At 39.0% G+C, this 11,793-nt stretch overlaps 3 protein-coding genes, 1 non-coding gene and 1 pseudogene across 4 annotated transcripts in view; all 5 read left to right on the forward strand.

Annotated features, from left to right (window-relative positions):
- The window catches only part of LOC146482318 (protein dpy-30 homolog), a 6,445-nt gene extending 3,173 nt beyond the window's left edge, over positions 1-3,272 (forward strand). Inside the window, exons 4-5 of the mRNA XM_085107206.1 lie at positions 302-444; positions 2,721-3,272. Of these exons, the coding sequence (XP_084963332.1) occupies positions 302-444; positions 2,721-2,790 (213 nt within the window). The 3' untranslated portion in view covers positions 2,791-3,272. The remainder of the gene's footprint in view (positions 1-301; positions 445-2,720) is intronic.
- A 303-nt stretch (positions 3,273-3,575) lies between these two features.
- On the forward strand, positions 3,576-3,648 carry Trnaa-agc (transfer RNA alanine (anticodon AGC)). The gene has a single exon. It is a non-coding gene; the product is annotated as a tRNA-Ala (tRNA).
- Positions 3,649-5,131: 1,483 nt separating this feature from the next.
- Positions 5,132-5,934, forward strand: LOC146482320 (haloacid dehalogenase-like hydrolase domain-containing protein 3). The gene has a single exon (XM_085107109.1). The coding sequence runs from the start codon at positions 5,204-5,206 to the stop codon at positions 5,903-5,905; it is 702 nt and encodes a 233-aa protein (XP_084963235.1). The 5' UTR covers positions 5,132-5,203; the 3' UTR covers positions 5,906-5,934.
- A 2,032-nt stretch (positions 5,935-7,966) lies between these two features.
- On the forward strand, positions 7,967-11,496 carry LOC146482321 (uncharacterized). Its single transcript, XM_085107162.1, has one exon. The coding sequence runs from the start codon at positions 8,119-8,121 to the stop codon at positions 10,159-10,161; it is 2,043 nt and encodes a 680-aa protein (XP_084963288.1). The 5' UTR covers positions 7,967-8,118; the 3' UTR covers positions 10,162-11,496.
- LOC146482322 (haloacid dehalogenase-like hydrolase domain-containing protein 3) lies at positions 10,517-11,496 on the forward strand (annotated as a pseudogene).
- Positions 11,497-11,793: the final 297 nt, after the last annotated feature.

Here is an 11,793-nt window from a genome sequence, read left to right on the forward strand (position 1 = left end):
TTTTCCAAGCACCCCTGGTGAGGGAGGGGTTGGGTGGTGGCCGTTCGCAGGGTTGCCATGGGTACCCCTTTGCCACCAAAAGTTCAGCTCGGCTCCACCACCTTTAGGCACCTGTTCCCAAGCTCATTTATTGGTGATGAGTTTAACTCCCATACAAAAAACCTTACACTAAAATTACCGTGGGTGATTGCATTCATTACAAAGGTCAACATAAATGTCTGTACAGCTTGAGCTCCCTGTGAATATATTTTAGTAATTAAATCATTTTAAAATAAGTTAGTAATTACTTTCTACCCCTTAGAAAATGGTGGAAAAAGAAAAAGAAGCTGCAGAAAAACCAACCAGGTTCAAAGTAGAGCTGCAGTCATTACCAACCAGAGCATACTTGGACCAAACTGTGGTACCTATTCTACTGCAAGGCCTCTCAACTCTGTCCAAGGAAAGGTATAGAATGATAATACAGTAGATTAAGAAGCCCACTAACTCGAACTCCCTGCTAGTGCAAACAAAATCCAAATTTCCCCTGGATTTGACCCCATTCTTTTGGTCATTTACTATGACAGCTTACTCAAACTCGGTGAACTCAAACTTCTTGCCTACTTGATTTAATTTTGCTTTCCCTTTGCTCAAATGACCCTGATAATTTGAACTGTATTATAAAAATGTTGGTCGGTAAACCTCAAAATGTCAGAACTTAAGTTTAGTAATGCTTTGTCATGCTAGTATATGTACAATAAAAATGAAATGACAAAAGATATAAAAAGCACATGACCGGAGAATAATTGGGGGAAACTAAATTCCCATACAAAGAATATTCTCCAATATTAAACATTCTATAAAAATTGAAAAAAAAAAAACTTTCAATGCGGCCCAAAACTAGCTTAATTAAATTACCTACTATAATTTTTAGTATCAATTATTGATACTAAAAATTATGAAGTAAAATTTACAAATGGCCCAAAGCTAACGTAACGAGTTACACCTGATTTGAAATTGACACAAATGATCTAAAGGATAGGATTTAAAATTGCTTAATGAAGATGCATGCATAATGTTTGATGGAATACTATTCCAGTCTGTTATGTAGTGATTAAGAAACAAAAATTTAAAGTAATTTGTACATGTCTTCTTAGGTTTTATCTTGAAATTATGGTTCCTATGCATTTCCAAACATAGCTGATTGAAATCATTTTGTTGGTAACATGCTTTCAATGTATGGAAACATCTTAACTAGATCTCAGCCTTTGATTGATAGTTAATGTCTAACAGGGTGTTTGAAATTAAACACCAACTCTACTAACTTGTACCCCCATTAACTTGGAACTATTTTTGGTTTCCCTTGGAAGTTTGAGTTAGCGGAGTTCCACTGTAACCCTTAGATCCCTGTTGTTCAAAGGTCAACAAATATATTTTCTTAATCTAAGGTTAAATATTAACCATGGAAAGCATTTTAACACTGCTGAATCAAGTTTCTTCCTGCCATTAGCAATTAACACTTTGTAGCGATCAGCGCCTAATATAATTTCTCCTTTGCTATATCACGATAACCACCGAAGAAAAAATGTGTTGATATTCAAACAAATTCTCCCAACAAAGTACTATAAGAAATAAATGGAGAACAGTGGAGAGAATCTGCACATTGATACTGGGGGTTAAAGGATTAAAATGACAAAGAGATTGAAGAACAGGAAAGTTCAAAAATATTCCTTGGGTTCATCACATACCTTTCACAGAAAATCTTCAAAACAGTTCTTGTTCATAATTTTGCAATTTTGAATGGGCAATGTTTCATAAATGAGGCTACATTTTTGTACGTTTGTTTGTTGTACAGACGAACCCTGTTATTACAGACACCGTTGGGACCAGAAAAAGTGTCTGTATTACAGAGTGTCCTTATTAAGCAGGTTAATTTTAAGGAAAATGTATGGAGCGGGACCCGGAAAACTGTCCGTAATAAAGATTGTTCGTATTAAGCAGGTGGCCTTAAAGCGAGGTTTCACTGTAATGTCATGAATAAAAATGAAAGTAATGAACATTAAAATGATTGCAAAAAAAAAAAAAAAAAAAGCTAATGACACAAAAATTTATTGTAACAGTTAAAAGTATTCCTTGGACAAGCTCAAAGGACAAACGTCTATACAGGATGAAAGTTCACAGATTTTGAATAATAATGTTTTAATTAAAGTATGATCAAGAGAAAAAATTTGTCTCTCAGTTAAGATAATAAGCAACTGGGTGTCCTGTGATCTGTTAGGTCATTAAACACTGAGTGACTAACCTTTGTTACGGTAACCATAAGCATCCAGGCAAAGGAAAAACAATCAGTTTTGTATCACAACTGACCGACTCAAACAACTGAAGTTGGGATTCTTTGATTGCATTCTGCAAGATAGTTTACATTTCATTGTGTAAAACCCAGGCCCGATGATCTTCATGCTATTAGAGGGAAAACTACTGCATCTGAGAGTTAGTATTCTTTCATAAATGTATACCTGAAAAGGCTGTCGGATTCAAACCTGGGTGAAATATTGTTTTGATTTGTTGACTCAAAAATGTGTTTTTTGTCCCAACAAAATTTTGAAATGCATATACAACAGAATTATAAACTGGTAGCAATTTTTGCAAAGGTTCATCACCTTGCTTAATGCCACCGCTGAAGTGTTGATTAGCATTGTAGTGAGTCATTCAGTCATGTTAAATTGTGTTGTCCTATTTTTCAGACCTCCCAACCCCATTGAATACCTGGCCACGTACCTACTGAAAAACAAAGATCAGTATGAGGAGAGCTAGTGGACCTCAGTTTCACTCTTCAGGACATAATATTGTAAATTTATTATCTCAGAAGCTGCATGTCGCTTCTGCAAGCCAGTAATCCAGTACATAAATCAGATCACAGATCAAGAAACACAACAGTAGTTTTAGGACAACAAAGGAGATTACAAGTTTTGAAGCAGACTGAATTCTTACAGCATGTTCTTTTTTTCTCACAGCTGAGGACCTATCAACTTGTTTAATTAAATATGCAATCAAGAGTGTCCAACACGTTTTATGAAGATAAAAAGTTATAAAATATTTCATTGCATTTCATAAAATATACCAAATCGTGTGCTTGTAGAATTTCTTGATCTTGGTGTAACTTATCTTGCACTTGTCTTTGTTCTCAATTTTCACATCTCGGAGCATAATTTCATGTCTTTTCTCGTTTGACATGTCTCCAAGTCTGTATTATTCCTCAACATTGAAAATAAAGAGTGCTTAAACTTTGTAGATAATTTGAGAAATGTATTTTGAACAAGTTGTATTGTGCAGTTCCAGAAAATATCCATACTCCCCCACAAAAGGTTTTTTGTTTTGCACCCCACGTCCCTCCAGGAAATTCCAGTTTAGCTTCATACATTGCTCCTCAAATTTTGACTTTTAAGACCCCCCTTCCCCAAGGAATTTCTGATGACCTTCCGTGGGGTGGGTAGGGATTATTTCTGGAACTGCACATTGCAAGATCCTTACACAGTTCCACATTAAAATGGCAAGGGCACATCCTTATATAAGATAAATTGGCATGTGTAGCCCATGAGTCTCCTGTAGCTCAGTGGTAGAGCATCCGAACTAGCAATCGGAAGGTCTCAGGTTCGACTCCTGATAGGAGCACTCAGATTTCTTTTTTCCGAGTATGCCTGTGTCACTTTCTAGAATAATACATCATTCTCATTCATTCACATTTATTTCAAATGTTTTTTAGCTGTTTTTGGTGTTGTTTACAACTGCACAAGAGCTAATCAAAAATAGTTCACAGGAAGGGTCTTTCATTTCATGTGCAATTCATTTAATGATGTGATCTTTCCATATACAGCATATTTCATTCATTAAAATTTTATTCACCAACAAGGGGGCAATGTACAGTTGCCTGTTGGCATAGCCCAGGATGGTACTGGGGTGTGTGGCTTGGTTCTCCAAACCCTGATCCTATTCCAGACCAAAAGATGTCATTTTTCAGCATCATTTTTTTAGATCTGGCCACTAAAATACTGATACCCATTTTGAAAGACCCTAAAAGCCGTAATGACGGAAAATCACCCCAAATCCTAAAAGACGGAACAGGTTAGGGTGAGGCTTTAAGGTTACGTTAGGGGTAGGGTTATAGTTTATTTGGGGTGATTTTCGGCCGTTGCGCCATTCCTGCCAAGGGTCGCCCCCCATTTCTGTAAAATCCATACCTTATTTCAGACTAAAATTGTCAAATCTTTTCCAGTTTTCAGACCAAAAAAGCTCCAAATCCATACCCTTTGATGCTTCACATACCTACATACCCCTGCAGAATGGGCGTGGGGCAGTGATAAGCACTACGCAAAACCTGAAAAAACTTACCATCTCTCAGTTGGCATAATCCAGTGACCAACTAGCAGGTTAGTCTCCTTCCCAGCTGTTGTTTGGGCTTGTCACGCAATAGGCTCCCTCCCCCTTGTCACGCAACACGCCCCCTCCCCCTTGTCACGCAACATGTTCCCTCCCCCTCGTCACGCAACACACTCCCTCCCCCACCAGTTGGTGGGAGAGGGAGCAAGCCCAAACAACGTCTGCGAAGGAGACTACTTGCAGGCAAACTCAAAATCTGATTGCCTGTGCAAGGGTGTTTTAGTTTTCAACAGATTCGTTTTCACAGGTGTCTTGGAGAACACAAAGCTTACAGCCCTCATTTCCATAATAGTTTCTTGTTTGGAGTGATTTACAAACAGCCACCTTATTTGAAATACAAATAATTTAAATTAATTGTCTGAACTTATGGAACTGCATTCAATGACACGAAAATAATTGAATAAATTAAAGAACAGCTCCCCCACAAATCTGTTGGGTGACTGTTGGTAAACTGTCGGCCAACAAGCTACCGACAGATTGCCAACAGATCACCAAAAGATTACCGACAAGATAACTGCCTACGTTTTCATTCATCCAACTGTTATATTTTATACTTTATTTCCGTTTGTTGAACGTTTCTTCTTGAATGGTTTGTCTGTTATTCTCCCAAACGTCTTATAAAGCTTTTTTTTCTACAACAAGGAAGGCCAGATTTTCTGTGACGACAACCTACAGTTTTTCTTGGAATTCGATCCCAGGCCTTTCCGTCCAAAAAATATGGCAGTTGATTCACCGGCAATATTTTTCTTTTGTGTATTTACGCTTATATATTGATATTTTTGTTTGCGTTATGTTGCGATTGATTACATTTGATGCCTGTAACACATTATTCCGTGTTCGAGGGTCACCAGGGGAGCTATACAGCAATGTAGCCTCACGTTTTGGTGTTGAAGTACAATCCAAGGCCTTAAACGACTCGTTCAAAAGCACATTTCGAGAGTTTTACAAAACGGTGCCAAACTTTGGCGCAAGACGCGACAAGACAGCTGAAAGATGGTGGTCTGGAGTAGTGAGACAAACCTTTCGATCCGCTGGATTCAACGATGAGAAAATTTTAGCGAGGATTTCCTCGACTTTGTACAGGGAATTCTCCACAGCTTCGTACTGGGAGGTTTATTCTGAGGCCTATGAAGTTTTGGAACATTTAAAGAAAAGAAACTATCGTCTTGCGGTGATTTCCAACTTTGACGAACGTCTTGATACCATCCTCGAGTGTTTATCCTTGAGAAATTACTTTGATTTCATTGCATGTTCATTTGATGTTGGAATCTGCAAACCATCACCGGAAATATTTGAGCTTGCGCTTTCCAATTTTGGTGTAAAAGCCCAAGAAACTTTACATGTCGGTGACAACGTTGACCTTGATTACAAGCCAGCTATTGAGCTGGGATTGAAGTCTATGATAGTCGACAGGTTTTGCAGCGATTATAGTGAAGACCATGTTAATCCAAAACATGTCATAAAAGATCTAAAGCCATTACTGAAGCTTTGAAATACAGTAATGTTTTTAGTGCATTCTTACCATTGGTGTGATTTGTACACAAGTTTAAGTCAACTTATGTCATGCGTGACCAGTATTTCCTAGAATGAAATGAACATTGGAATTCCTCTTTTAATGTCCGGCATTTAAATGGAACCTTGAACATTTGGTACATTACTGGAAAAAATAAAATTCAAAGTACTTTGGCAAACATTTGTACTTAAATTATGCTGTAATGAAAGAGAAATTCATAGCTTTACACCCTTAATAAGCTAGGGGCATTCCTACAGGAATGCTGAAATCTTGGTGGCAATGTTCAAAACTGACATGTTAATTTCAAAAATACTGGTTACATGTGACATAGGTCGAATATAATATTGTGGAGGGGCTCAAAGGTCTCAAAGGATGAAAGCCAAGGATTTAAAAGGAAAGTATGAAGTAAAATTGGAATTTTGCAAGGGTGGGGACTCCAAGCCAAATTAATACACCTTGCATAGAAGGCGTATAGATATTTTCTGGACAATCTCAATACAATTTCCCAAAAAATAGCTGTGTGGGAGGAGTGGGAATGTAGGTAGCAGAAAAAGGATCAGGACTAGAGGTGGGGAGCAGGATGAAACAGTATTTGTGAGATGGGAAGAGTCGATAAGATAAGGAAAGATAACAACATTACGTAACACTCTGCAGCAGCTAAAAATGTACTAGATCAAAGGCAAAAACTAGGGATGCTTTGGATTGACTTTATTAAAATACATATGCAATAAACATTGTACATGATATGTTTGAAAAGGAGGACTGTGAGGTTAGCCCTATGTAAGGGTCCCCTAACTATTTTAACACCTAACTCTATTTCAGGTGGAAATACTATTTGACTGTCATTCCAAACTAGCAATCTCACTGGTGGATCAAAAAACGTACATGATGGCCCAAGAAGACAACAAATGGAAATTGAAATTTTGTGCAAATGGAATTTGGAATGGAAAAAGTGTTGTACCTCCCAAGATCATTATTTTGTCCATTTGTTCCACAAAATTTTAGTTTTTCTTGCCGATTACCGGTATTTGCTTGCTTCACAATTTTCCTTGCACAACTTCCCATTCTCTAAATACCTGGCACAGGCTGTGGGAATGGGGATGTACAGAACTCCCCTGTCCCACCCCACCCTATCTTGGACAGGATTGTAGTACCCCCTCTTTTATACCACCTAACTCTCACAACTCACACCCCTTCAGATCACAGACATTAAGGAAAGAGAGGGGAGGGGAGGGGAGGGGAGGGGAGAAAAGTTTGAACATAATTTATTTGATACCAATATTCTATTACTCCATTTCCTTGATGGGTCCCTCCACTGCCACAAAATTTTAATTGTTGTAAAATTTCTGTTGTTCATTTGGCAATGACTCACCATTGCCTAAGCTAATGTCCAAAACACATGCAGTTTTTCCATGACAGTTCTTTTACCCAGACATCTTTAATTTGTCTCTTTGTTCCATATTTGCATGTTAGCAGTCACAGTTTTTTTCCTGAGGGGCAGGCAACCTGGTTATGAGGGCTTTTCCAATATTTTTTTTTAATAGAAAAGCTGTGGGAACAAGGTTGGAGGGGAGGGGTTGGGAAGGTGGGAGGGCATGCTTGGAGGGGATAAAAAAGTAATTTTAATTTGTCAAATATACTCGCACCCTTAACAGGAGTAGTTGTACTTACTGCTTGTAGGGCCTAGCAGCAGGAATACTTGTAACCGGATCTTAATTAACAATAATTTATTAAATAACAACCTCGAGGTCGTTTATGTGTTGATAGGTTCATGCCAGTCCTTCCCCTAGCTAACCCGTCAAAGTTGAAGACGGAGCTGCTGTCTTATAGCATAATTTGCTGCATAATATTTTTTTATATAACTGTGGACCAATCTATTCCAAAAACAAATTTGGTTTAATGACTTTTTTCTAGTTCAACATTTTTGGTTGCACGCCCTCTCAGGGCCATTGTAAATTAGAATGCCCTTTCATAGCCAATCAGATTGCGAGTTCCTAGCAGGGGCCCATGAGCCAAAAAGTCCTGGGTTCGAGACGAATCTTTTAGCCAATCAAATCGCCAATGTTTCATCGCCAATCACAATACAGGAAGTTGCTCTCCCGAGTCCTTCTAATCCTTTCAGCAGTCGGCGGGAAATGATTTTTCGTTTCGAAGAATTTTGCGGAGAGTGTTGCTCGTGATCCTAAATATTGATGGCTTCCATATCATCTTTCCATCCAAACTTTTCCTCTCCAAATTCTTCGTGGTATCGGGAAAGGCAAGACGAGGAATGGAGTCCAAGAAGTCGAGAAAGTGATCACGAACCGAGTTTAGATTCCGATGAGGAAAATCACGAATCGAGAGTGATCACCGTATCTGATTCAAGCTCCGGATTAAGTTCGCTTGAGTCTTCTCCTCTGGTTCCTTGGTCTGAAAATACATCATTTTCGTGTTCTTCGCGATCAAAAAGCTCGGTTTTGCTTTCCAAAGGCAATAAGGTGAGCCAGGAAGAATGTATGGTGATACAAGAGTACGTTCCTAAATCGTGTTCACTTGTAGTTGGTAAGCGCCCTCGTGGTGTGGGACTCAAAGATGTTGACTTGACTAGGAATCTCGCAGTTAAGTATATTCGAGAAAAAAAAGAAGCAAACAAAAGCCCCAAGAAGAGCCATACGTTCAGCCCACTGTCGAGGCATATGTCGTGCCCGGCTTTCAGTTATACCAGTGCTAGCTCCTTGGGACAGTCTGACAGACTTGAAATGTCCAGTAAAACTGGTCAGACCAGTATGAATAGAGGTTTGAACTTTGATGCCACGCCTCACTTCAGATCACCGTTAAATATTTATTCAACACCACAGGTACCTGGGAAAGCAGGCACCAAAAGCTTGAGATTGTTCAGTTGTCCAGATGAGCAAACTAGCCCTTATGAGCAATGCACTTCTAGTGATCAGCGTGAAAAGCTTGATTCAGGGTGTACTTCAAATACAGCACCAAATGTTGTGTCTGCAGCAAAAGTCATTGAAGTCATTGACTTGACGTCCAGCGACAGAGCCTCTGATAGTAAAATAACAGATGGTAATGACCAATCAAACTGCCAGGAGACTGCCGTTACAAAAGATAGGGATGCTAGTGAAGTGAAATCAACAGGTGGTCATTATTCACCATTCAAAAGAAGGGTTTCCAGAAAAACATCTACATTTTCTTTTAGTGATGATGAGGACAGCGACTCAAATGAACAACCCAGCTTGAAAAGAAAGATGGAGAAATTACAGCAACCCACCAAAGTTGACAAAGAAATCTCTCGAAAAAGTGAGCCTTCCACTAAGGGTGTAAAAGTGGGCGTATTTTTAACATTGTGTGTGCTGTTGTTATCAATCTACTTGCACATTAACCCTCATGGGTTTTGCCTGGATGGTGAATTCAGCAAGAATATTTCAGGTGTTGGGAACACTCTCAAGGCTGAGTTATACGGTCAACATATCGCACTGAAACTCGTTACTGCCGCGCTAAAGAGTCACTTTAACAAGCATGATGCCCTGAAGCCACTTGTCTTTTCCTTTCACGGTCGGACCGGAATAGGAAAGAACTTTGTTAGCAATATTATCACGGAGCATTTTTTCAAGCGCAAGACGCTGAGCCCTTTTGTTCACAAGTTTATCATTCCGCTTCATTTCCCTCACGAATCAGAAGTCAAAAGCTACAATAAACAGCTATTAGAATGGATCAGAGGGAATGTGTCGCAATGCAGAAAGGGTGGTTTGTTTATCTTTGACGAAATGGACAAAATTCACCCTGGAATGATGCGTGCGATCAAAAATGCCATCCTGGACTACCGCGGTAAAGGCACATCTGCTGGCTACAAAAACATGGTGTTTATTTTTCTTTCCAATTCTGGGGGTCAGGCAATAAATGACTATGTCTTGAAGCATGTACTTGATGGGAAATTCAGAGAAACCTTGACGTTAAGTGAACTGGAAAACATTTTTCATGGCATTGTCAAGCACAACCCAGGTGTCTGGTTTGCTGATCTTTTGAAATCTGAAGTTATAGATCACTTGGTTCCATTTCTGCCTTTGGAGAGAACGCATGTTAAACAATGCATAAGGAGTGACCTGACCAAGAAAGGGTTCCCTGTCAAAGAGGCCATTGTTAGAGAGATTGCTGATCAGATGGATTATTTTCCGCATGCTTATGAATTCTTTTCAGTATCTGGTTGTAAAAAAGTTTCATCAAGAGTAGACGTTATTATGGGATGAACTTCATATTGAAGACTTGGGTGATGACTACATCATTGAATGATTCCTTACAACAACACTGCTTTAATTAGGAACTAGTAGTAATCGCAGATAAGGGGAGCGTCTTCAATGACGCAGTCGACTTGTTGACACATTTAACGCAAGTGTGACGCGAGTGAAAACCTTGGTGAATGCATGACTCTGCCCCTGCAGCAGAAAAACAAATTAAACAATCTTGGCAGGGAGAAGGCTAATAGGCAGGCCTGAAACCAAACATTTTTCAAATTTTTATGCATGAAAGACTTAAAACAACTTACTAACATACGATTAAGTTTGCTTTCAAGATTTGAAATGTGATTAACGTAATGTTTAAAACATGAGTAGCAGTGTTTTATTGGGATTTAAAACCACGAGGCACAGCTGAGTGGTTTAGACCCGATAAAGCATGTGCTGCAAGTTTTTTGAATGGCTTCAAAAACATTCCTGGAAAAGTTTGTGTCAAGAGCATTCTTAATAATGATGCTTTTGTGAACGTTGGAAATTAGCATTAAACACTGCATACTAATAAGGAGGAGGTTTTATCGGGTTTTAAAACCAATGCATGTGATGTTTTATTGACCATTTGATACGTGTAGGTCAATATGGGCGATTGATTACATTTGATGCCTGTAACACACTTTTCCGTGTTCGAGGGTCACGTTTTTTAGCCTGACGTTTTGGTGTTGAAGTACAATCCAAGGCCTTAAACGACTCGTTCAAAAGCACTTTTCGAGAGTTTTACAAAACGGTGCCAAACTTTGGTGCGAAACGCGACAAGACAGCTGAAAGATGGTGGTCTGATGTAGGGAGACAAACCTTTCAATCCGCTGGATTCAACGATGAGAAAATTTTAGCGAGGATTTCCTCGACTTTGTACAGGGAATTCTCAACAGCTTCGTACTGGGAAGTTTATCCTGAGGCATATGAAGTTTTGGAACATTTAAAGAAAAGAAACTATCGTCTTGCGGTGATTTCCAACTTTGACGAACGTCTTGATACCGTCCTTGAGTGTTTATACTTGAGAAATTACTTTAATTTCATTGCATGTTCATTTGATGTTGGAATCTGCAAACCATCACCGGAAATATTTGAGCTTGCGCTTTCCAATTTTGGTGTGAAAGCCCAAGAAACTTTACACGTCGGTGATAATGTTGACCTTGATTACAAGCCAGCTGTCGAGCTGGGATTGAAGTCTATGATAGTCGACAGGTTTTGCAGGGATCATAGTGAAGACCATGTTAATCCAAAACATGTCATAAAAGATCTAAAGCCATTACTGAAGCTTTGAAATACAGTAATGGTTTTAGTGCATTCTTACCATTGGTATGATTTGTACACAAGTTTATATTCAACTTATGTCATGCATGACCAGTATTTCCTAGAATGAAATGCACATTGGAATTCCTCTTTTTAAAGTCTTACATTTGAATGGAACCTTGGACATTACTCTGGAAAATCTTTCCGAAAAAGGTGCATTAACAGTGACCCTAAAAGCTAGAAAGGCGGATGGCGGAAGGCGGAAAATCACCCCAAATCCTAAAACATGGAATGGCGGAAAATCACCCCAAGTAAACTACATACCTGCCAACTCTCCCGGTTTTCCCGGGAGTCTCC

The sequence above is a fragment of the Pavona decussata genome, unplaced genomic scaffold, assembly GCF_977016875.1.
Source record: "Pavona decussata unplaced genomic scaffold, jaPavDecu1.1 SCAFFOLD_46, whole genome shotgun sequence".
Lineage (NCBI taxonomy): Eukaryota > Metazoa > Cnidaria > Anthozoa > Scleractinia > Agariciidae > Pavona > Pavona decussata.